At 37.2% G+C, this 27,721-nt stretch overlaps 1 protein-coding gene across 2 annotated transcripts in view; it reads right to left on the reverse strand.

Annotated features, from left to right (window-relative positions):
- The window catches only part of MOSPD2 (motile sperm domain containing 2), an 89,045-nt gene that overhangs the window by 60,197 nt on the left and 1,127 nt on the right, over window positions 1-27,721 (reverse strand). For both annotated transcript variants that reach the window (XM_040266601.1, XM_040266600.1), the window contains exons 3-6: window positions 8,864-9,019; window positions 6,983-7,069; window positions 5,186-5,340; window positions 1,777-1,837 (exon numbers count right to left, since the gene is read on the reverse strand). In XM_040266601.1, the coding sequence (XP_040122535.1) occupies window positions 1,777-1,837; window positions 5,186-5,340; window positions 6,983-7,069; window positions 8,864-9,019 (459 nt within the window). The remainder of the gene's footprint in view (window positions 1-1,776; window positions 1,838-5,185; window positions 5,341-6,982; window positions 7,070-8,863; window positions 9,020-27,721) is intronic.

Genomic DNA, 27,721 nt, shown 5'->3' on the forward strand with positions numbered 1-27,721 from the left:
GCCAATAATTCCAAAGTACACAGAAATATTAGTTGTATACTTAGATGAAGATATTAAACAGCTCTATTAACAATTGTGACAAAGAATCAGAACTCACAAAGGGGACTTTTGATATAAAATTCATTCTATTTCAGATGAATCAAAAAACAATTTCATTCTTCTCTGAACAGGGAACCTCCTAGAATAATTAATGTAGGACAAGTAAAGTACATGTAGGGAAGAAGGTACATGGAAAGAGGTACCCTGGTGCTTAATACCTCAGTCTTCATCTGAGATCTGCCTCAAAAGATCTGGATTCAATAGTTTAAGAAATAAGAGTTACATTTCATGACAAATTTTAAAGCATAATTAATCTAAGATTCTGTAAAATTCAATGTCTGCAAAGCATTATGAAGCTAGAATATATACATTATATAGTTATTTGGAATGACAGTGTTCAATTCATCTTCATATAGACCCATGAATTTATTAAGTTTCCTCAAAAGAATCTTAGATGTATTTTATAAAGCAGTAACAATATCTGTGCTCTTCAAAATGGCTCTTCACAAATAGCTTTGGATATTTCAATAAACAAGTGAAGATTTTTCTTTCATTTTGTACATAAAAGAAAGAAAACCTAATAATATGGGGTAGCATTTCCCTACTGATCAATGACTGGCACCATTCAGCAAGTCTTAATGGATCAGGGTACATGCCAGATCCAGGAAGAAATCAGAAGAAACAGCAGATCCTACAGGTTCCCCAAACCAAACATTCCTTTTACCTAAAAATGTTCATGAATACTCTCTCCGAAGACATGAGAGCACAGGGCTATGAGTGGCACTGATCCTTGATAACCATCATGCTTTCTGTATGCTCTTCACTCCACATTAACACTAACGTGAAAGCATGTCGGCAAAAATTACTGCAATATTGTAAAGTTATCAGCCCTCCAATTAAAATAAATAATTTTAAAAACCCACCAAAAAAAAGCTTGATCTTAAAAAAAAATACAATGACTTAGGGATTTCATGCTTTAGTGTCACCTGAGTTACAAGTCCCAAAAGACCCCAACTGTGGAATTTGCCAGGGGTGTGTCCAACCAGACCTGTTTCCATTTTCTGATATCCCTGTTGCATCTCTCCTGTCTCTTTACTTTGATCCCACACGGGTTAAAAGTTTTTGGCTATCTATGTGGGATGGCATCTTGATTCTCCAGGGGGAAACCATCATATAAATTTAATCAATCAAACATGAATACATAACATGTAGGAGCGCTTCATTTAGGTAATTAACAGAAGACTCACAATTAAAACACAAAATCTAAATGCCAACTAGTCAAATGTTTTCTTAGTAACAATTTAAAAATATCAAATTGATAGAAACAGCGCATTTTATGTTTGAGTTGCTTATCACACCTTATCAATACTGCTCATCTGTGTCTTGCATGTAAGAAGCTCCAAATAATACTTAAAATTTCTCAGTTGAAAATATTAAAATGGTACAATCTTAGAAATATATATGTTTTTATGTCTCTATATGTGTGTGTATGTGTGTGTTACAGGATGATAAAAACACAGATTATAACTTATACTCTTAAAACTATAAAGAACAGTGATTGTTTATGAAAAATTTCTCCTGTACCTACTAGGATATGCACTTAAACTTCTATTAACACATTTAAAGCTTTTCACCAAAATGTAACATCTCAGGTTTTAAAGGCTATAATAATACAAAGCTCACAATTGTCTTTGTCTATGCTTTCACTATATTTTTATAAACAAGAAATTTACTTACAGAGGTATTTGGGGTAATAAACCTTAAAGCAGTTGATGATAAAGCGTACAAAGTCCATGTCCTAAAATAAAGAATATACATTTAAATCTTTAAGACTGGCCACATTAGAAAATTTTAAATTGCGTATTTCTAAGGGTGCTCAATTAAATAAAAATGAGGTAATTATTAAATTCTTTAAAAATAGCTCATAAAATAAGTATCTATATTCCCAGAATTTGGTTTTAAGTCATTAAGATACTTAAAATAATCAGTCTTAAAACTGAATTAAATATATGGCTGAGTCCCTTTGCTGTTCACTTGAAACTATCACAACATTGTTTGTTAATCGGCTATACCCCAATACAAAATAAAAAGTTTAAAAAATTGAGTTAAAGAAATGAAATGCTTACACATCATTCATGTTACCTCAAACTAGTTAGATACTTCAGGCTGCTAAGGTAATGTGGCATTATAAAATGGATCTAAAAAGGAACTCTCATAGAAAAATTCTAAAAATCTGTTGAACAATTAAATAATTATTAGAACAAATACACAGGCTACAGCCTGACTATTGGGAATGGCAATATATATGTATATAAATTCTGATATCTCTTTTTTAAACCTAATTTCTATACCTCATAATAGTCAATAAAATATATTTTATTAATCTTTCACACAACAGTTAATCTGATCATACCAGTTCGCTGGATCTACTTCTACCTTTGTTCCTCTTATGTAGGAATCAAGAATTTTTTTAGTTTATATTTAAATACTGTTCACTGACTTCAATTTCTGGGAGATATAGCTGACTGTTAGTTCTACTGCACTGAACACAGCAACATGAAATTAGATTATCAGGGATACTATCTACATGGATCATTTCATTTCGTATGTTTCCACTGGCCATGGGATGACTTACTCATCAACTATCTTGTAAGAACTGTAGGATGAAAAATACAACCAGGTAAACTTAAAAGCATCAATTACTAAAAGGTGAGCTGTCCTAGAGATCTGAGTCTATAAAGTTATTCCTAGCATGCGAGTTACAGCATCTTTTAACTCCAATAAACTGAAAATAAGCATCCTTAAGTATTTTAAGTATTTATTATGGAATAAACCCTAGCATATAATAATACTTTTATAACTAGTCATTATATCTACTGTACACAGGGTTTAATAATCTGTAGTAAAGTAAGAATCAAAGAGAATACCTCAAAATTTATATATTTAATTACTTAGTACATGATCTGTGGCCCCCAGACTTTGCCTAAAAAGTCCTTGTCCAATATTCTTGTTGGAAATACCTTTTATTTCCAAGGTATTAAATAAAATAAATAAAACGTATTAAATAAATACCTTTTATTTAACTGAATCACCTGGCTTATAAAATTCCAAATTACTGCTAATTCAAGTCGATTTAATAGGATGCCACTGGTGTACATATATTGGTAGGTACTACATTAAAAAGTTTCATGAAACCCATTGCTCTGTGTTCTGTGAGGATATTTTCAAGGATGCTATTCATTATCCTGTAAAACGTCTTCCCTTTGAAGACCCATGAAAGACTTTTCTTCTAGTTCAAGTATCAGGAATGGATGCACTTCTCTTAAGACACAGGTTTTAAAGTATGTCCACTGAGTAATTTTAAATGTTTCCATTTCTTTCAGGCAAGCTTAAAGCCAAATTGGTGGCCTAACTCTGATAAATAATTGTAAAAAATTTTTGACTTACAATTCTGTATACAGCTTTACAGGCCAACTTAAATCTTCTGTGAATTGTGCGGATTATATATAATTATATATATATATAAACATTATTATATATAAACATAAAAATATATAAACATTATATAAACATGATTCAGTAAGATTCTAGTACTTGAAAACATTAATGATTTAAGTACTAAGTAATGCAAATAAATCTTATTTATAAATTAAAGATAATGAAATAAAATATAAATAGCTTGAAAAATTATCAGACAGCTCAACTCTCTGCCCCTGTATTTGTTAATAAAAAAAACATTAACATTTATTTTTTTTATGATTCTGGGTTAATTTAAATACTAATTATTAGAATAGTATCATACATAAAGGATAACAGAATTATAATTTATTTTCATGGAATATTTATTTATCTAGGCATTTTGGTTTAGATTTGAGATATAAAATGATTTACTCTGTAATCTAGAACTCACTGACATGGAAACTAGATTGAAAAATGAACCAAGGGCAAATGACTCAGAGATACAGAAAGATGAAAAAAAATGTGGGCCTACTGCCTAAAAAAACTCCATCTAGCTTTTTTTTTTTTTAAATGTCTAAAGTTTCCCTTTTTGGGGTGAGGGTATCACTGCAATATAATTTCATCGCCTTTATCATCTAAAAAAAAAAGCTATTTTCCAGTATTACTACAAATTCTTTACAAACACCATTGTACATAGCTACACATATGCCATCAATTAGATATACCATAATTCACCACTTCACTGTGTTGACATTTTCAATTTTTCTAATTTTTCACCATTTTAAATGACACTCTGAAAAAAAATTCTGATGCACAAAGGTTTACTTTTTGTACCAAGATTTCTTTAGAATAGGTTTCCACAAGTTAATTACCAGGCAAAGAGTATGAATACGAACACTTGTAAGATATTAACATACTTTGCCAACTGGATTTTCAAAAAGATTTCAACACTGATGCAGGCGGCTCCCCAAACGCCACTTCACTGCCACCAGCATTAGCCCAGGTTTGAGTGTTAGAGACAATAGCTCTAATGAACAGGCAACAAATCCCCATCACTGCTAAAGGGTTTGCAGTCAGCACTAAGGGCTCAAATGGAAGACTGGTAAGTTTTATTTATTTTTTTAAGATTGGCAAGAATCACCTGAAGAAAACTAGGTTTGAAAACTAACCAAATCAAACAGAAAGTGAATTTAAAGGAGCAAACAAGAAAGCCCAACAAAATCACAAAGTGCTGGATATGCAAAAACGCAAGCAAACATCCTGTCACTACCAAACAGGCAATGGTATGCTGGAGAGCTACACTACTGTGCTCCACGTTTTCGGAGTGCGCTCCTCTGTGCCAGGCACAGGGGAGGTGCTATAGAGGACACTGGCTTTGACAGAAAAGTTCACTGTTACCACACCTACTCATTACCCTGCCAGCCTTGACACCCAATATCCTGCCTATCAGGTAAGGAACATTTCTAGAAAACATACAGTTTCAATGCCAAATATGTTTAGTTTTTTGCAAATCCTATTCCATGTTTGACTTCAATCACAATTCCGGGCAGGGGGAATAAATTCCAAACATGACTTGATTAGCTCAATTTTATAGGATTCTTTGGTTGAATGGTTGGTGATGGGAAGGACAGGAGAGGAGGATGACGTCGTGATAAACAATGATTCAGAATTAATGAAAAATTCTTACTATGCTATTTAGTCCAGTCTCTGACAGGTCAAACATCACTGTAACAGGCTTCCCATTTTCTCTCTTAGCATACCGTTCCAACCAGAATGCAATAAGCTTCTTTTTGTCCAATATGGTCTTATGGTCTTTTATATGGTACTTCACCCTGATCCAGACTTTAAGCAGAACATAAGATAAAAAGAAGAAAAAATATTTATAGCATTTTAATATTATTTTATGCATGTATCATTCATTTCCCTTGACATTTTTAAATTTATATTTCATTTTGTTTCTCAGATTAAAAACATCTCTTCCTTCTTTTAAATGAGAAACAGTGCATACTTGTGAATCTTAAAGAGTCACAGAAAGGTATCCCCCCTTAGAAAATACATTTTCCCCCTTAGTAAGCAAGGGAAGAAAGAAAATACAGGTGAACAAGTAATATTTGCTGATAACCTACAAGTACTCTACCCTGTGCTTAACAATAAAGCACTAGAAAAACATTTTATCCAGAAGAAAAGCCCAGACAGAAGCACAATGGTAGCAAAAACAGGTGTGCACGGGGGCAGAGCATGGCATGTGCTGAGTGGCGGCAGCTAGGACAAAATGTGACGAGCAGTGGGAGGAGTAGCTGAACAGAGAGACAGAGCTGGGCTCGAAGGACTCTGTGTTAAATGCTAAGGTGCTTTGATTTTCCTATTTCAAACATCTCTGGGCAGCAGCACAGAGGGGAGACTGCAAGAGGCAGAGAGGGAGGCCCAGCAGGCTGCTTCCTGGGAAGGGTCTTGGGTGGGGATGGGTTGGGACTGAAGTGAGGAAGTGCTGCGGAAATCAGAGGAGGGCCTCAAGTGAAGCTCTGTCCAAGGAAGAGTCAATGGCTGATGGACCTGAGCTGGGCCGTGCAGGGAAGGTGGCGGGATGTGTGCGGTGCACTGAGTTGTGTTGAAGGCGGCCAACCACCGATCCGGTGTGCGGCTGGCCGTGGATGTGCATATGGCCTGGGGGACAGCCTGGGGTCACCGCTGTTTGGGGGATAGGGGCTGAAGGAGCCCAGGTAATTGACATCACCCAAGGAGGCTGCATCAGCTGGAAAGGAAAAGAGGCCAGAAAAGGAACAAAGCCTGGGAAATACATGTGAGACACCAAGTGGAAGAAGAGAAATGGGAAAGAAAGCTTGAGCAGGAGGAGCCAGCACTGGGAGGAAAACGCTCCCAGAGGGCGGCGACACGGGAGCTGATCACAGGCCGCCGACTGGGCGTGTGAGGTGGGCACGGAGCGTGCAGCACACTACTTTGGCAGGCTGGCTGCTCAGGATGGGGGCTCTGACGTGGCCACTGAGCCCCAGCCTTGGTGCCAACCGAGCTGCAATTTGGACAAAGGGGAGAGAGGACTGACAAGGGAGACCTTGAGACAGCAGGCTGATGATCGCCTCACTCTCACACCGATTTAGGAAGAAGTAAGGGGAGAAGACTGTGGGTAACTTGAGAAGCCATCCTCAGTGACTGTCAGAAACATTCTCCATCAAGATACCGGGTTGAATTTTAATATCAGTAAATTAGAAAGAAGAAAATGACTCTGAGTTACATCATTTTGGCTGTGTGATGGGATGTGGCATTTGGGCCTCTACAGCCTGCTTTATTATATGGTACATTCAACTACTAAGTACCTGATGCTTGGTCCACCTGGCCCCAACCACTCCCACTGGAGGAAACCTGACATGAGGTTCATACACAGAAAGTTCTGCCTATTATCAATTCAGTTGAGATGGATGACATCTCAAAATCCCGAAAAGCTAGTACATATATTAAATATACTCACACAACTTGTTGCCTTCTTTGTCATAACCATGGAGATAAATGCCACCAATTTCCAATAGCCACCTGGGAATGGAGGCTTCGGTCAGGTCTAAAAGGTGACAAATTTTAATGAGTAATTCTAACTCAGAGGTCTTCTAAAGAGAATACTTACAACATATAGATTACTATTATATAGTAGTTCTGGTACAGAAAACAATAAGGTTATTATTTTTTTAAAGATACAGCTTTTACAAACACCTGGAAAGTACCTCTGATGATAAAAAAAAAAGTGTTTCTTACTAAGTAGGAAAAAACTACATAAAGACAGAGATGAGAAAAATGGAAAAAATCCATTTCCTTTTACATGTCAGCCATTATGATGTAGACACATTTTCATGTTCTGATTTTATTTCTCATAATGACTTGCAAACAAATATCATTATTGGACAATTTTGGAAGAACATGGCAGTAAATATCCACATCATAGTTTCAGAGGTGATGTAAGAAGGTTTCTCTAGTAAAATGTTTTAGTCTATTTTTCTACAAAGTCTGATAACCAGCAGAGTCTAACACATTTATAATCTTGGCACAGGTGGGAAATACTTCAAGAAAAATGCTAGATCCTTTAGCAGGAGGCCTGGTCTCCAGTAAGGTCAAGAACCAACACAGCAAGGCAGCAAATGCCAAGGCTTTTGTGTCATTCATCAGTACTTCCCTAAGAACTCTCAAAGATGTCTTTATCTTTCCTCACCCCTCTTTCATCATATCTCTGCTATTGGCCACTAGAAACTAGCAATTCTATATAAGAGAAAACTATTGTTGAGTTTAAGGTTTATCCTGTACTTAAACGATTTAGGAATATCAGGTTTACATTTCTTGCTTGGTTAATAAATGCTCACTGCTCAAATTACCTAGTTTTTATATTTCCAATCAAATGATTTTTTAAATACCTTCCTTCTGATAGATTCCTTCTCCAAATATGATGACTGGAAAGAGTATCTGCTCTGGATTTATTTGTTGACTATTTTGTATTAAATCTCCAGACTCAGTCACTCCAGAGTTTATAATCCTTACAGTCAGGAAACCCTTCTTTAAACCTCATTGAAACCAGTAGTTTCAATGACTTACTACAGGAGTTGGTGATGGACAGGGAGGCCTGGAGTGCTGCAATACATGGGGTCACAAAGAGTCAGACACAACTGAGTGACTGAACTGAAACCAGTAGTTATGCCAGTTTCTTCCTGTTAAATTTTTTAGGAGGAGATAATGGGTAACCTTTCCTGAAAAGAGGTCTTCATTTACTTGAAGACTACTACATAATCCCCTCTAAGATTTAAAACTCTTTTTTTTTTTCAGGGAAGGGGGTGCAATTTCAATCTAGAATTAGACCTTGAAAATCAAGATGTTAAGAGGAGGCAGCTACAGGCATCCTTGGGGATAAGCTTGCATTTTGTGGATTCCCATTCATCTAGTAATTCCACATGGAGCACCTATTAACATAAGCAACCCTGGGAATAGAGGCAGACACCAGGCAACAACTGAGAAAAACAGGCAAATAGAATCTCTTTTTCTCCAGGCTTGGTGGTAAAGATAGTGAGCTACTAGTTTAATTAAGGTTCTAAACCAAAAAACTACAGAATAGGAGACTGTGCTGTTAGTGAAGAACGTGAGTGTGATTTGGCTCCTTGGCAATCTGATTTCCTTGTGAATAATCCTACTTTTAAGACTTATTTATAAGATGCTTCTCTCAAAGTGTTACTGGGTCTTTATAAAACCTGGTACCCTGATATTTATGATGACTGCCAAGAATATTTCCAAATATGCTATTCAATACATGTAAAATAGTAACATTTATGCAGGGGAGGGATACAGTACACAGTCAAGGTTAAATTGAACAGCTTACCATTGACAGCCATTTCTTTCCTCCACTGAAAACTCTCATCAAGCATCTTCAGTGTTTCATCTACGACATTATGCCTCCAAGCCAAGTAACTTTCAACCCAGTTATCATCTTGCTGTAGTCTTTCAACATCACGTGAATCATACTTATTTGACTTATCTAGGGGAAAAACAGTAATAAATATCCATGTCAGATAAATTCTTCAGTGAATGATAACCAATACTAATACCAAAGGAGAAGAGAGACCCGAAGGATAAAGCTAAGCCATTTGAAGACAGACACAGGGATGCAGTTCAGATGAAAATGCAATTTAAAGGATTGATGGAATTTCTAAGTGTGACTAAAAGTTATCTAATAATTGCAGCTTTATTTCAAGACAAGCCACCACGGGTGTAAAAAATAAGAACATAGTAAAATATTTTGCAGAACCCTCTCTAAAACCATAAACGAAGATCTGGGAAGAGCAATTATGTTATTGGAACTTGAAGTCCTCACCCTAGTCAACGAAAAATGAACTTTTGTGTAAAGAAATAACTAAGTCGTACTTAAAAAGACATATGTTTGGCAAATGTCTTTTTTGAAAAGGAACTAAATCCGAAATGGAAATGATGTATGTAGCAGTCAACATTCCCCATAGTTCACCGGAATGTGTGTGCATGCTTGTGTTAGTTGTCCAGTCATATCTGACTCTCTGTGACCCTCTGGACTGTAGCCTGCCAGGCTACATTCATGGACAGAGGTCCGTGGAATTCTCCAGGCAAGAGGACTGGAGTGGGTTGCCATTTCCTTCTCCAGGGATCTTCCCAACCCAGGGACTAAACCCAGGTCTCCCACATTGCAGGCAGATTCTTTACCACCTGAGCCACCAGGGAAGCCCTAGTCGGAGTAACTGTCGCCAATGATGTCTCATTATCCACCTACACACAAGCTGTGTTCTCATCAACCTCTACATACCTCTATACCCTCCTTCCACGCCCCCCTCTAGTTTCCTGTAACTGAAGTTTCGTCGTCTCCTTACAACCACCTCTGCACATCCAAATTCTACCATTCTGTAAGACTCGTTTCAAATGCTTCCTCTTCCATAAAATTATCCCTAGAAGTAATTATCAGAAGTAATTCCTTCCCTGTGAATAGCTAGTGGACCTGAACTATGCCTTTCTTAAGGCACTTAGTGTATTTCCCCTTGAATCAGAGTTACTGGCATTTATGCCATATCTTCCTGTACAGAGATCTTAACAGCACAGTCTATACATCCTAAGAAGCCCCCAGAGCAGATTACAGCAGAGCCAATGAAAAGACTTTTAGGGAATATTTGTGGACTGAATCTTTTCCTTTCCTATTTTTATTTTCTCAGGCAATGGTACCCTCCCAGGTGCCCAAGGAAGATATTTCAGAAAACTGCCTTTATCTCCAATTTATTTTGCCCCTAGTTAGTTGCCAAATTATATAGATCTATCTCCTCTCCATTTGTTCTGACTTATTTCAGGCCCTCATGGATAATAGATGAAAGGGCAGGGGAATATAAAGCACATTCATGGAATTATCTTCTTTGAGACCCAATTTCCATATCTTTAAATTACATTAGATACTCATAGGGTTGTGTGAGGATTGGATAAAAATGTATATATATAAAAGTACCTGAAAGTTTAAAGCACTATAAAATATAACATGAGGCCATAAGTCATTTATTGTAGAGTGTTAGCTTGGATATGGCTTTCAATATCTGGTCTCTACTTTTCTAATGCATACTCTGTTGTAGATAAACCTTAGAAAATGGTATTTTAGCTCTGCTATTCAAACATGCATCAATATTCAAAGCAAAAAGGCCCCTGGGGACACCTGCCCCTCCAAAAGGACCATCCAACCAGTTTGGCCACTGGACAACTTTCTCCAATGGACCAATATGGTGTTTTCCTTGAAATTACTGTCTGCCTTCAAGAAAATTTCTCCCCAAAACCCAAGTCTGAATAACCAAAGTTTACTTAACAGTTGTTCTTTCAAATAAAAAGGGTGGTCCATGAAAAATATGACTAATTTAGTTGGTAACTCAAATGCACAAAAGTATTTTATGAGTACTTCTCAATTTTGTTACCTAGAACACTTAAAGAACATGCACTCAAGGGTCAAGATTTAATAAAACTTATTGCTTCATCAGAGGCTTTCTAAAATAACATTGACTTAAAAAAAAAGTTTTAACTGAGCATGCTGACAATGAAGACTATATTGGCCATTCACCTTGATTCAGGCTGAGGAGGCAACAGCTTTGCCTACCAATGCTTCCATGTAATCAGAGCAAATGAAAAACGCAAGAGGCTTCTTAGCATCACTGTGAAAACAGCTCTGACCTCATGGGTTCCTGAAGAGCCCTTGGCATCTCCAAGGATCGAGAGACTAAACTCTGAGAACCACTTCCCCAGGAAAACATGTGGTAAGTGGTGAAAACTCAGAAAAGTATTAGCCATAAGCAGAAGAATCAAACATACTTGCTGTTATTATCATTATTCCTACCCCTGTTGGTATTATCACTACAGTGTCCCTTACCAAGAAATGCAAAGCTTACTGCTCCTGGAGAGCTTTTAGGAATGAAGATTTTTGCAATCAGAAATCTCCATTTAGATTAAAATGGTTGCTATTAATAAAACATGTACTTAACCATATGAGATACCTGTTGTTAGACATTATCCCTAGATAGAAAGAAATGGAAATAAGAACGTTAGAAAAGAGAGAGCAAGAGAGGACTAGGGAGAAGGTTATGTAGGTGGAGGGAGAGAGGCAAGAGATAAGTTGGGGCAGAAGAGGACCGAGAAGGGGGCTAAGGTAAGGAGAGGGAGAGAAGGAAGGAGACAGAGAAACAGAAAACTGAGCATTCAAGCTAAGGAAAACTTGACCTGGACCACAAGACCAAGTGAAATACTGTTTACAACATCACAGTTTGCTGCAACACAGCCCCCAGACAACTGAGCTGAGGGGAGGCAAAATACACAGCCCCAAACATGCTTCTCTGGTATACTGATTATTTTGAGCTATTTTTAATAAACAGCAAATACAGGAAAAGGTCTAAAAGGTGAGCAGAAGTCATCCTTTTATATGAAAAAGTTATCCTTTTATAAGAAGTCATCCTTTTATAAGGGAAGCCTCCATTTGTAAGGATGCTGCCCTCTCTGTAACAGGAAGAGAAGAATGATGCTAAATCTCCTGAAACTCTTATCAACACAAAAGGTAAGGACTTAAATCTGCACAACCATACCCTTATTTACTGAGTTCTTCCTGGTCATCTCTAATAACTGACTCCCCACCTCGACATTTTCTTTTGTCTTTAGCTGGAGATGGTAGTGAAGGTGGTGGCTTGGGCCACTTTGGAGAGTGACTCAGTTCTCCTGGGTCCCTCTCAACGTATACAGGAGGTATACATGTTATTAAATGTGTTTGCTTTTCTCCTGTTCATCTGTCTTTTATCAATTTATGAGATCAGTTAAAGAACCTAGAAGGGTAGAAGGAACTTCCACAGAACCCTCAAGTGTTAGGGAGTTTGGTCCTTTGGTAAATCCAGATGTTACAGGGAAAAGCTAAAGATGTACACCCAGAAGGTATCTGAAGATATCAAAACCTTCCCCACTCCCTAAGACATCACTTTACCTCTCAGTGACTAATGCACAGAGATAAAGAAGAGATCAATCTCATACAGAGATATATGTGTACACTGTCTAATACCTTGTCCTTATTACTTTCATCTTGCTGAGGACCAGTGAAAACTGCATCAGAAATCAACGTGAATCTCAAGTAGCAGACTTTGAAGCCTCATCCTTGCACTTGTTCAAAACAGCTCAAAGCTCATTTCTGGCCACTCCTCTGTTAAGAAACCTTAATGAACTATTGCCACACTTACTATGGTTTACTGTCTCTTTCTACTGTTTCTCCTTATATGAATTTTGCTCCATAAATTGGTCTTATATTTATACAGTATATCACCAAGCCAACTGGACACTCCTAATTTTGCTAAGAACCAGATAAGTGGCTATGGTGATTAACCTCTGAGTCAGACAGGACTAACTGTTCCAGAGAAAAGATGACTCCTCTCAACTCTCTTTCTTCTCCCGTATGCACATGCACATGTCCTTTGAGCTCTCTCACATACACACTTTTAAATGTTGCAAGATAAAGAGAATGCAGTGCTTACTCATAAAACAGCAAATTCCATTATTAACTTTTCTCTCTCTTGCATTTGTTGGCTGGTGAAATTACAAACCAGCCAGAAACTATGTTTTAAGGTTAACAAATATGAAAAAGAATTCACAGCCAGATTCAGGATATGGGACAGTGATGGTATCAGAAGACCCCTGCTATTAACTATGTTCAGGAAGACTGAGCAAGTCACTCCAGGCCTGACTTTTCTTCTCTGGAAAATGGAGATAAGGTCTGCCTTTTCAGTCTTATGAAGATCAAGGACACTTTGAAAACTTTTAACACAATACCAATGAATTTTTATTAACATAAGGTAGAATGCTACTCATGAACAGAAACCTAAATTCTAGTTGACCTATTAGTTGAGAAAAATCTTGAAATTATATTGTAGTTTATGTGCCTAGAATTCATATAAAAGGTTAAAAAAATGCCAACAGTATTTTGATAATGAAAAATAGAGAACAGTTATCAACTGGGTGTCATAATGTCAAAAAGCAGCAAATATACAACTCAAACATTTCAGTAGTGTGAAATCTCATGAGTGTGTGTTTGGTCACTAAGTCACGCCCAACTCTTTGTGACCCCCATGGACTGTAGCCCACTAGGCTCCAATGTCCATGGGATTCTCCAGTTAAGAATACTGGAGTGGGTTGCCGTTTCCTTCTCCAGAGGATTCCTGACCCATCAAACCCGAGCCTCCTGAATTAGCAGGCAGATTCTTTACCACTGAGCCACCAGGGAAGCCCTTGAAACCTCTTAGCATCTGTTATTTCTCCAAGACTCTGAGCACTCATCTACTTAAAGTCCTAGTGGGGCCCTGGAAGAGCATTTGTACTGGATGGACGATTTCTATTGGCTGGAGCCTGTATATGTCAACAATGCAAGTGATTAGGCTGAAATAACAAATATTTCCTTAAGGGCATCCTCTGCTGATTGGCCACAACCTACCCTGAATCTCTTCTTTCCTGTGAAGCTTTCCAGTGAGAGACTGCCAAGCAGGTGACTATCTACAGTGGGATTAAGCCACTGACCTCCAGCAGCAATTCTCAAACTTTAGCACCTATCAGAGTCACCAGGAAGGTATGTTAAAACAGGTATGACTGGGGCACTACCTCTAAATTCATGGGGCCCAGTAATTTGTGGGTGAGATCTCAGAATCTGCACTTGCAGCAAGTCCCTACAGAATGCTGCTGCTTCAGAGACCACACTTTGAAAACTCCGGGGCTACCACAGGGGTTGGCATAATTGTTTGGTAAAGGGCCAGAGGATAAACATCTAAGGATCTTAGCCTCTGAGGGCCACATATGGCCTCTGTTGCTGATTCTTTTTCTGTTTTTTAGCAACGCTTTACAAATAGAAAAACCATTCTGAGCTCAAGGGCTATTAAAAACACAAACGGGGACTTCCCTGGTGGTCCAGTGGATAAGAATCCACTTGGCAATGCAGAGCACATGGGTTCAATCTCTTGTCTGGGAAAATTCCACATGCTGCAGAGCCAACTAAGCCAAAGAGCCACAACCACTGAAGTCTCCACACCCTAGAGCCCACATGCTGGAACTATCGAGCCTAAGTGCTGCAACTACTGAAGTCCGTGCACCCTAGAGCCTGTGCTCTGCAACAAGAGAAGCCACCGCAATGAGAAGCCTGCACACCACAACCAAGAGTAGCTTCCGCTTGCTGCAACTAGAGAAAGCCTGGACACAGGAAAGAAGAGCCAGCGCCACCAAAAATAAATTAATAAGACACAACATACAACAGAACTTTGCTGACTGCTGGTCTGTTGTAGAGAGGGGAGGGGCTTTCTGCTTCAGCTCCTATCCTTCAAGAACTGAGCTCATATGCTCAATATGTACAAGACATTATATCTTGGTGACTTACCTCTCTATCTGTTGGAGTCTTCTTTCGATGTTCTTTAATAACAATTCATTAGAAAGTTTAGAGATTTTTGTGTTGCTGTCATGAGCCAAGATTTGAAAACCTTACACCTCTTATTTTTCTTGCCACATTGATAACTAGGTTGTTTTATATCCTGTAAATTATATAAATAATATTGGAGATCATTGTCTTTTGCCTGACTTTCTGGGAATCATTTTGAAGTTTCATGATTAACCATGACTTTTGCTGTAGGATTTTTAGAAGAGTTAAGAAAACAAGTTACCTTGTTTGGTAAAACTTTTGTTTGCTTTTCATAAAGGTGAATGATAGCCAATGTGGTTTCTGTCTTTATTGAAATACACATTTTCCCTCATTTAATCTTGTTATTGCAAATATGTTTGTATTTGCTTCAACAAATATAGAAAAAAAGAAAGAGAAAACAGATATGGCTAGCTAAAAAGACAAGGAGAAAGGGGAGTGAAGAGCACAAGAGATGAAAGACACTTCTCAATACTTGCCTTTCTAAACAGTTTTGGTGGTTGAACTGTACCCATTAAAATTTCCCTGAGAAGCATTTTGTGAACGTAGTAGTTCTTCCCCTGCATTTTCTTTTTAATTTTCTTTTTAATTTAAATTTATTTATTTTAATTGGAGGCTAATTACTTTACAATATTGTACTGGTTTTGCCATACATCAACATGAATCGCCCTGCATTTTCTAATCATGAATTATCTTTACATTCCTGGGGCTAACAAAAGTGTTGGCTTGGACCTTATGTGTCTGTGTGTGCCTTTGCGGTGGTAGGGCAGGGAGACTGTAAGGACTATGCCTACCAATTCAATTTTCTTTAACAGTCATTGATATATTTAGGCCTTCTACTTTTTATTGAGACAATTTTAGATGATTTTTCTTTTCTCTGGAAAGTTTTCCATGTAATCTAAGTTTTCTAACTTACTGTGACAAAGCCTGTCATTATATTCTCTTTTATGATTTTTAAAATCTCTGCCACATCTATAATTCTATCTGCTTTTTGTTCCTAGTGGATGTTTTTGCCGTCTCCTTTTCCTCCTATTCGGTCATCCTAGGTTTGTCTATTTGACTAATCCTTTCAAAAAGTCAGCTTAGGTTTATTACATCTATCTTTTTTCCTATACCATAATCATCTGCTCTTATTCCCTTCTACTCTCTCTATATTTACTCATGTTCATTTTTTAGTTTCTTGAATTCAATCTTTAGTTGATTTTTATTTGGGCCTTGATTCCTAAGAAATGAATGTAAAGACCACAGACATTCTCTTGGTCAGCTAAGTATTTTGTAATTTCCATTGTGATATCCTCTTTACTCTCTGGGATATTTAGCAGAAGAATTACATGCATTGCTAAGAAGTTGCTAATCCATGGTTATTTAGAGGTGTTATTTTAATTTCCTAACATTCAATTTACTTTTAAGTACCTTTTGTTATGACTTCTTATACAGTTGCTTCCTGGGGTGAGACCATGGTCTGTATGATCTAGTTGCTTTGGAATTTCTGAGACTTCCTTTATGACTTAATATGTGGGGACTGTTTACAAAAGTTCTCAAACCACAACTACATATTCTACGTACGAAGTTACTGAATCATATTACATGGTCTGTAGATATGCAATAAGGACAAAAACTGATAAACTCTTAACATCTTTTCCTCTTACTGTGACCATGACAACTTTAAAAAGTTGACCTGGAAAATGTCACAGCACAATTTAAGGAAATTGAAGTGTCGGTCTACCTACCTATCTTTTAAAGGCTTCCTCTCTTGGGGATAAAACATAATTCAGTAGTTATGAGGACTAATTTATGATCACTCATCATATGTTAGCTCAAAAGAGAGCTAGGAATTACAGATGCAAAGATGAACAAAGCCTGGGTCAGTCCCTTGGATGGTTCATAATCGAGAGTTTATGTAAAATATCCAGGAATGTAACTACACTTTAAAAGTGTAATTCCACCCTTCCTTTCCAGAGAGGGCAGCTGATAAGAAAAATTCCAGTTTTATGTACTTTTACCCACAGAGGTTCCTTCTATTCACTACTTATCTTCCTGTCCCTGAAATTCTCCTCTCAGAGATCATCTATGATACTAAAGTTTCCTGGTTCTTCTACTTCTCTAACCACTTCCTCTCCCTCAGCCTAGTAAGGTGAAGGCACTCCTCAAGGTTAACTGTGTAATTTAAAAGGCAGCAGAAATAAAGACACTTTCAAAATTAAATTTACCACCAAGATCCCACCAAAGGAAAATCTAAAGATTATACTCAAGATGAAACAATAATGATACCAGATAAAAAATCTGAAACTTAAGAAATGATAAAGATATTGGCAAATACAAGGTATAAAAGCAAACAGTAATAAAAAACAACAACAAATTGGAAGAGCAGTAATTTATGAGGAACCAAGTTAGAACTACACAATGACCATTTCTTTCAGGGAAGAGAAAAGAGGAAACACTTCTAACTGATTTTATGAAGTCTGAATAATTCTGACATCGAAGTCACACAAGAAAAATACAAGAAAGTAAATTTACAGACCAATTTTTGAATACAGATGCAAAATTTTCAAAGAAAATATCAGCTACTGAAAATATCAACTGACCACAGCAAAATATTTTTAAAACCAATTAATACAATAAACTATATTAACAGATTAAAAGAGAAAAACCAAGTGAACATTTCAGATAGAATGTATTCAACAAATGAAGAAAATGCATTTAGTAAAATTCACTCCTTAATTGTGATGGGAACAAAACAAAACAATGAACAAAAACCAAAACTAGCAAAGGAGGAACAGAAGGAAACCTATTCATTCTGATAAAAAACATCTACAGAGATCTTTCTTGTTTGGGCTATCTAAGATCAGGAATAAGACAAGTAGGCTTTTATCACTGATTCAACAGTGTTCTTAAAGGTTCCAGCCAGTATAAAGCAAAAGTACTTAAAAGTTGTAAAAATCACTAATGACAATTAGTTATCATTATTTCCAGGTGATACTATAATCTACAAAGAAATTGCCAACTTATCTAGAGATAAATTAATTGAAATGAATAAGGTTCGAGTCCAATATTAATGTAAAAAGTCAAACATACTTTCTATAAACCAGCAATAATCATCTAGAAAATACATTCTGAAGAGATAACTGTTTAAAGCATCACAAAAATAAAACATAAAGTATGTGGAAATAAACTGAATAAAAGTGGGTTAACCTTTATGGAGAAAATTATAAATCTTTCCATAAGGAAGAGTTTGGCTGATAGGTATACCAAGTTCTCTGAAGATTTAACCATTGTTATGTCAAGTTTCCCAAAATTGATCTTCTGATTTAACACAATTGCACTCAAAATCCTAAAAGAGGTTCTTTTTTTTTTTTTTGCGGGGGGGGGGGGGAGGATTGCAAAACCATAATAAACTGATTCTAAAATTTAAACGTAAGAACAAAGGGCCAAGAGAATCTGAAGAAGTTATTTTCATAAGCAGAAACCAAATGGCCCATAAAAATATGAAGAGATGCTCAATCTCATTTGTACTCAAAGAAATGCAAATTAAAACTACAGTAAGATATCCTAACAATGGCATCAGATGGGAAAAAATAAAAAACAAAACACTAACAATGTCCGTTTTTAAGTTGTGGAAAAACAAGGACATTCAAAAACTGCTGGTTAAAATAAACGCAGGTGAAATCACTTTGGAAACTAGATTAGTAAAGTAGACTGAGTATCTATTCTACCAGCCACCCAGTTCACAGTTGACTACAGAAGTTTTCAAACTTCTTGGTCTCTGGACCCCTTTTACACTGAGGGCTCTACATTTCATCCAAGGCAACAGAACAGGACTTCCCTGGTGGTCCAGTGGTTAACAATCCTCCTGCCAATGCAGGAGACATGGCTTCAGTCCCTGCTCTGGAAGACCGCACATGCAGTGGGGCAGCAAAGCCTGCGCACCGCAACTACTGAAGCCCATGCGCCCTAGAGCCTGTGCTCTGCAGTAAGAGCCCCATGCATGGCAACAAGAGCAGCTCCCGCTCACAACTAGAGAAAGCCTGCATGCAGTGGCAAAGGCCCAGCACAGTCAAAATTAAGCAATCATTTTTTTTTTAAAGCAGCAGAAGGGGAGTGTGGGGAGAATGGATACATGTATATGAATACCCGAGACCCTCTGCTGTTCACCTGAAACTATCACATTGTTTGTTAATCGGCTTTACCCCAATACAAAAAAAAAAAAAAAAACAGCAGAATACACATTCTTTCCAAATGCATATGTAATGTTCTCCAGGACTGACCACATGCTGGGCCATGAGTCTTGGTAAATTTAAGAAAACTGAAATCATATCAAGCATCTCTTCCAATCACAATGCTACAAGGTTAGAAATAAACTATAAGAAGAAAAACTATAAAAAAAAAAACAAACAGGTGGATGCTAAACAATACTGGTACTAAACCACCAATGGATCACTGAAGAAATCAAAGAGGAAACCAAAAAACAGCTAGATATAAATGAAAATGAAAGCACAATGATCAAAAACCTATGGAATGCAGCAAAAGCAGTTCTAGGAGGGAAGTTCAGAGTAATGCAATTTTACCTCAAGAAACAAGAAAAATCTCAAACAGCCTAAACTTACACCTAAAACAAATACAGAAAGAACAAACAAAATCCAAAGTGAGTGGGAGGAAAGAAATCATAAAGATCAGAGCAGAAATAAGTGAAAAATGAAGAAAACAATAGAAAAGATCAATGAAAACTAAAGACTGGTTCTTTGAAAAGAAACACAATTGATAAACCTTTAGCTAGGCTCATTAAGGAAAAAATGGAGAGGACTCATATCAATAAAATTAGAAATTAAGAAGTTACAACTGACTCTACAAAAATACAAAGGATCGTAAGAGACTACCGCAAGCAACCATATGCCAATAAAATGGACAACCTGGAAGAAATGGACAATTTCTTAGAAAGGTACAGTCTCCCAAGACTGAACCAGGAAGAAACAGAAAATATGCACAGATCAATCACCAGCACTGAAAATGTGATTTAAAAAAACTCCCAACAAAAGTCCAGGACCTGATGGCTTCACAGGCAAATTCTATCAAACATTTAGATAAGAGCTAACACCTATCCTTGTAAAACTCTTCCAAAAAATTGCAGTGGATGGAAAGCTCCCAAATTCATTCTATGAGGCCACAATCACCCTGATACCAAAATCACATAAAGATACCACAAAAAAGAAAATTACAGGCCAATGTCATTGATGAACACAGATGCAAACATCCTCAATAAAATATTAGCAATCTGAATTCAACAATAGATTAAAAGAATCTTACAACAGGATCAAGTGTGATTTATCCCAGGGATGTAAGGATTTTTCAGTATCTGCAAATCAATCAGTGTGATACACTACATCAACAAATTGAAGAATAAAAATCATATAACCATCTCAATAGACTCCAAAAATGTTTTTGACAATATTCAGGAGCCATTTAAGATTAAAAACTCTCCAAAAGTGGGCATAAAGGGAATCTACCTCAACATAATAAAGGCCATATATGACACACCTACAGCTAACATCATACTCAATGGTGAAAAACTGAAAGCTTTCCCTCTAGGATTAGGAACAAGACAAGGATGTCCACTCTCATCACTTTTATTCAAAATAATTTTGAAAGTCCTAGCTACATACAGCAATCAGAGAAGAAAAAGAAATAAAGGGAATCTAAACTGGAAAAGAAGTTAAACTGTCACTGTTCACACATGACATGATACTACACATAGATGATTCTAAAGATGCTACCAGAAAACTACTAGAACTCAATGAATTTGGTGAAGTTGCAGGTTACAAATACACAGAAATCTGTTGCATTTCTATACACTAACAACAAAAGATGAAAATGAAATTCAAGACACAATCCCATCTACCATCATCAAAAAGAATAAAATACTTAGGAATAAACCTAAGGAGAGAAGAGATCTGTACTCTGACACAGATGGATGGAAAGAAATATCATATCATGTTCATGGACTGGAAGAATCAGTATCATGCAACTGACTATACTACCAAAGGCAATCTACAGATTGCAATCCCCATCAAGTTACCAATGGCATTTTTCACACAACAAGAAGAAAAATTTGTATGGAGACACAGAAGACACCAAACAGCCAAAGCAATCTTGAGAAAGAAAAATGGAGTTGGAGGAATCAGGCTCCCTGACTTCAGACTATACTACAAAGCTATAGTCATCAAAACACTATGGTACTGACACAAAAACAGAAATACAGATCAATGGAACAGGACACAAAGCCTAGAAATAAACCCATGCACCTATGGCCAATTAACCTATGACAACGGAGGCAAGACTTCACAATGTTGGAAAGACAATCTCTTCAACAAATAGTGCTGGGAAAATCAGACAGCCACATGTAAAAAACTGAAATCAGATCATTCTTAAACACAATACACAAAAATAAGCTCAAAATGTATTAAAGACCTAAATGTGAGAGCAGACACTATAAAACTCCTAGAGGAAAACATAGGCAGAACACACTCTGTCATAAATCCCAGCAATCTGTCTCCCAGAATAATGAAAATAAAAATAAACAAATGGGACCTACTTAAAAGCTTTTGCACAGTGAAGAAAACAATTAATAAAACAAAAAGATAGCCCAGTTCAGTCATTTCAGTCACTAAGTCATGTCCGACTCTTTGCGACCCCATGGACTGCAGCATGCCAGGCCTCCCTGTCCATCACCAACTCCTGGAATTTACTCAAACTAAGGTCCAGGGAGTCAGTGATGCCATCCAACCATCTCATCCTGTCGCCCCCTTCTCTTCCCATCTTCAAATCTTTTCCAGCATCAGGGTCTTTTCCAATGAATCTGTTCTTCAAATTGGGTAGCCAAAGTGTTGGGGCTTCAACATCAGTCCTTCCAATGAACTCCCAGGAAGGATCTCCTTTAGGATGGACTGGTTGGATCTCCTTGCAGTCCAAGGGACTCTCGAGAGTCTTCTCCAACACCACAGTTCAAAAGCATCAATTCTAACCCAGAGATTAGGAGAAAATATTTGCAAATGATGTGACTGACAAGGGATTAGTCTCCAAAATTTACAAACAGCTCATGACGCTTAATATAATCAAAACAATCCAATCAAAAAATGGGCAGAAGACCTAAAGAGACATTTCTCCAAAGAAGATATACAGATGGCCAAGGGGCACAGGAAAAGATGTTCAACATCACTAATTTTTAGAGAAATGGGAATAAAAACTACAAGGAGATATCACACCACTCAAGATGGCTATCATCAAAAAATCCAAACAACAAATGCGAGAGAGGATATGGAGAGAAGGGAACCTTCCTACATTGTTGGTAGGAATGTTAAGTTTCTACAAGTGTTATGGAGAACAGTATGGAAGTTCCTTAGAAAACTAAAAATGGAGCTACCATATCACCCTGCAATCCCATTCTGGGCATATTCAGAGAAAAACATGATCTGAAAGGCTACATGCACCACAATGTTCAGTGCAGCACTGTTTACAATAGCCAAGACATGGAAGGAACCAAAACGTCCACTGACCGAGGACGTAAAGAAGATGTAACACGTATACACAACGGAATATTACCCAGCCATAAAAGAGAGTGAAATAATGCCATTCGTAGCAACACGAATAGACCCAGAGATAGTCACACTGAGTTACCGCAGACAAGAAGAAATACCCCATGACATCCCTTATATGTAGAATTTAAAAAGAAATGATACAAATGAACTTATTGACAAAACAGAAATAGACTCACACACTTAGAGAATGAACTTATGGTTGCCAGGGGGAAAGATGAGGTTAAGGGGTGGTTAGGAGTTTGGGAATGACAAGTACAAACTGCTATATTTAAAATGGACAACCAATAAGATCCTACTGTATAGCACAGGGAACTCTGCTCAGTGTTATGCAGCAGCTTGGATGAAAGGAGAGTTTGGGGAAAAATGGATACATGTATATACATGTATGGCTGAGTCCCCTTGCTGTACATCTGAAACTATTACAATACTGTAAATCAACTATAATTCAATGTAAAATAATGAGTTTTAAAAAATAACTGAGGCCTCTAAAGACTTTTTTTTTAAATTATTTTAATTGGAGGTTAATTACTTTACAATATTGTATTGGTTTTGCCATACAACATGAATCTGCCACAGGTATACATGTGTTCCCCATTCTGAACCCTCTCCCTCCCCGTACCATCCCTCTGGGTCGTCTCAGTGCACCAGCCCCAAGCATTTTTGTTTCTATGGATTATATTTACTGGTAGTTACTACATTAGGTATCATAACTGAGAAAAAATTTAAATATAACCACACACAAGTACTTTATTCTATCATCTGTCAGAGTAATATCATCACATGCCATGTAACCTCTGGGAAACCCCACTGTGTGCTTGTGAGAGAATGCCAGTGAAAAAGGAAAATGATGTCTTAGTATTATTATGGAAATAGTTTGGACTCTGAAGCTCTTTGAAATCATCTCAAGAAACTATAGTTCCTAGACCAATTTTGAGAACCACTGCTCTAGACAAAGTCTAGGCATCAGATATGTTTAAGAATGTTTATAGCAGCATTGTACATAGTAGTAAAATGTAGAAAGAACCCCAAATTCATCAACTGGTATTTTCATTCTGTGAACTGTTGATACACCACGACTGTAAAAAGGAATCAACTACAGTAAGAATGACTCTTGAACAACAGATGCAAATCATGGAGAAATATATTCAGCTTTGATTTCCAGTTCAAAAAAGAGGCAAACTTAATCAAGCAGTGGTGAGGAATACATCACAGGTGGCAAAGCTAATGAAAAGCAAGAGACTGAGTAACAGCAAATGCAGGATAGGCAACTACCATGTGAATGGCAGGGTTGGGGATACACAGAAAGTTCTGAGTAGCGAGTATATGGGTGTTTATTTTATGTTTTACACATTTTGTATGTAAAATATATTTCAAAATTAAGAAATAAGAGACCAACACAAAACAAAAGCACTAGAAAAGTTACTGAATAAGAGACAATTATTTAACGTAACAGCAATGGAAGAAACCACAAAGGAATGGGTAATTTTGAATACATTCATTCAAAAAATGAAAAAAAGTCAGAGTGACAAACAAGAAAAGGCCAAACCAATTTTAAAAGCCACACACTAATGAAAAAAAGAATTTTAAACTACAAATGGATATAAATAGATGAAGTTTATTATCACTAGTAATCAAATGCAAATTAAAACCAAGAAAAAAGCATTAAGAGATGATCCTAATCTGAGTAAGGCTGTAGTGACCCTAACACTTTCCTGTGTACTGGTGGGAATTAAGCTTGGTGCAATTTATATGGAGGAGAATTAAGCACACATGCCAAGTATCCTAAACTATTCACTCTTCAATAATTCTACTTCTAGACATGACTATTCAGGAAACAATCTGAACTACTGCACAAAATATTAACAAACAAAAAACGGGAAAGAATCTAAATGTCCAAAAGGGGCTTTTTCAGATAAAAGAGAATTCTCTTTTATTTACAGAACTGAATATTAAGTAATGTTAAATGTTGGTTACTTCCTAATATGGGGAAATAAAATCATGGCAATAAAAAATAGAACACAGAAAACTACATACAGAATGATCTTTTAAGTGTTTTAATGTATAGAAAAAAGTTCGTTCACTGTTAGAAGGGCTATCTCTCTGTATGATAAGTTTATGGGAGATCCCCTGGACTGTTTTTGGTATAACACAAATTTATTTAAATAAATTCACATACTTGTAGAATCAGACAACAAGCCTAAAATAATAAAACCCACAAGCCTCAGTTGCGTACAAATGTATTGCTTCAGTGGCCACAGATCTCCACGCTATACGCCCACTGTTTTTAGTCAGGTGTGCTCCTTAAGGATCATCAAAGTGGACTTCCTCTGGCTTCTCAAACATGCCCCATACCTTCTCACTTAAGCATCTCAACCTGGACTATGGGATCCCCCTGAATCACATTCGCTATCTGGCTGGCCGAGTTCTAGCATCTCCCAAAGTTCTTGAGAAATACCGCTTTTTCTGAGGAGGTTTTTCCAACTGTGCTAACCCAGTCACCCAAATTAGATGTGATTTTTCCTGGTCTTGGACTCCTACAGAAATGATTTTAGCATTCGTATTCCTCTGGACAGCATTTGCCTTTAATATTTCTGTCTTAACACCTTTACTAGATTGTAGTAGTTCAGGAAGGGGCTCTATCTCTAATATTGGCACACTGCTTCCCAGAATTAAACAGAAACGGAATAAATTTTTGTCACAAGAGACTAGTCTCTTGCCCTGGCCACAAGAAAGAGGAAGAGATAATGGGAAAAGTTTCTCATTTGAGACTCAGCATGAAATTTCTCAGAGAAACAATGAGGGATAAAAAGGACAATTGGCAGCACTACAACAATTACAACCTTCGAATTTGTTCTTTTTGCAGCTACAAATCTATCCATAATTGGTAATAATTTCTGTGGAAACAAAAACATGCTTGGAATTTCCAAGAACCCACTCCCAAAAGAGCTGTTGGAGTTCAGCAACTGTGTAAACTGATAAACTGCAGATAATATTTTCCTTTAGGAAAAACATGTTTGCTTAAGTCTGCCTAAAGCCACTTCTGAAACAAAATATTGTTAATGGTGAGAGAAAGGGGAGAATCAAAGAGGAAGGAGGAAAGTGGTTATTCTCAATATCTAGCTAACTTCTAAAAAGTAAACTTGAAAGGGAGAACACAGACAAATCATAAAACCCTTTATGCCAGTTTCCCACTCTACCTTTACCCAATGCTCTATTTCACCAAACAACTGAAACTTTAAGGGGAGAAAGTCTCAAGAATTTTTCTTTTTCTTACCAATGCAAGTCTTTAAATTAATTAAATCAGTATTTGCCATGGCTGTGCAGATAACTCATTCACACATATCCAGGTGTGACAAAACCCTCCTTATACTTAATGCCAGACAGTGCTTTACTTTGAAATAACACTGGTCTTTATGAGACATTCTGTGAGGACTGCTCTCTGCCAGATTTTTGTGGGGGAGAGGAGACAGGACAGCCCTTCATACAGACTTGGACTCATCTTCATATGTATATTTATATTTAAGCGTTGCTATATTCAGTCAATGACTACGTATTGAGAACTGTGCTAAGTATACAGAGGTGAGTCAGACCCTGCCCTCATGGCCCACAGGTTGCCCCAGACCCACAGTTAACTGAAGGAAATGAACAATAATAAGTCAACAAATGAACAAGGGAGGTTACAGGTGATGATAACCATAAAGGAGACAAGATAGGGAGGCCATTTAATAACCAGAGTTATAGGTTATGATAAGAACTGTAATGGAGACAAGACAGGAGGCCATTTAATAAACAGCAAAGGTCTCTCAGATACATTTAAACCAAGATGGAAAAGCAGAACCTAGCTATGCTTGGTGGTCTTCCAGGCAGAGAAATGGAAAGGTCCCGAGATGGAAACAGACTCAAGTCAGTTTGAAGGGCATAAAAGAAGCTGGTCACACTATTCTGTGGGTCACATCTGTAGGTTATGATGTTAATGTTGTGCATCAGTGTACCAGGGAGTCATAGGTTTTCAACATAAGTATTCTTTAATGAACTGTTGCTTCAGTGATATGTATGAGTGTGTACTAGACTGCAATATATAATACGTTTCTTACTGTGGGCAGTAGTGAAATCTGCACTGAGCAAGAAAAGTAGTAACATGAGGATGGTGTTGCAGGCCACCAAAAATAACTGAGATATTTTTTTTTTCTAAACACAGTAGAATGCTACTAGAGGCTTTCAAGCTGGGGAGGGCCATGATCTAATTAGATATGTTGGTGTTGCCAAAAGATTACTACAGTGAATTCACAAGACCTGAGCACCAGTCCCATCTTAGCTACCAAGGAGTTTGAGCAAATCATTTACTCTGTCCAGAGTTCACTTTCTTCATTGCAAAAACGAGAAGGTTGGACGGAGATGACCTTCAAGATTTTATCTATTACTAAATTCTCCTGGCTATATCCTGCTTCCTCCCTTGGGCCTAAGTAAACAACTATTGGTGAGTACCAGCACATTAGGTGAAGTTCTGGGTTACTTCACAATATTATAAACTATACAGCTAAGACAGAGAAGGCAATGGCACCCCACTCCAGTATTCTTGCTTGGAAAATCCCATGGATGGAGGAGCCTGGTGGGCTGCAATCCATGGGATTGCGAAGTTGGACACGACCGAGCAACTTCACTTTCACTTTTCACTCTCATGCATTGGAGAAGGAAATGGCAACCAACTCCGGTGTTCTTGCCTGGAGAATCCCAGGGACAGAAGAGCCTGGTAGGCTGCCATCTCTGGGGTCGCACAGAGTTGGACACGACTGAAGCGACTTAGCAGCAGCATACAGCTAAGAATTATGTTTCCATAGAAATCAATTTTAGAATTATCTCTTTACTGGAACCAGCTATCTCATTGGGCTAAAAGTTAATTAAATGTTTTGCAACTCTCTAGTACAAGATTTGGGGTGTGAAGAAAATTGACAGGGAGGGATGAGAAGATTTACTGACCAGGTTATTCAGAACAGATTTCTTTATTTGTTCTAGGTCATCAACTGACATACAAGCTAGTGCCATCTAAAGTTGCAGGGAACCCTCAGCACTGAAGTCAAGATGTAGAAGCTGAACTTCTTTCATGCAACCAAAAATACTGAGGAAAACTTCTTACTGAGAGCCTACTATATGCTAACCCCATGCTACACAGTTTGCT

The sequence above is a fragment of the Oryx dammah genome, unplaced genomic scaffold (genome assembly GCF_014754425.2).
Source record: "Oryx dammah isolate SB20612 unplaced genomic scaffold, SCBI_Odam_1.1 HiC_scaffold_23, whole genome shotgun sequence".
Classification (NCBI taxonomy): domain Eukaryota; kingdom Metazoa; phylum Chordata; class Mammalia; order Artiodactyla; family Bovidae; genus Oryx; species Oryx dammah.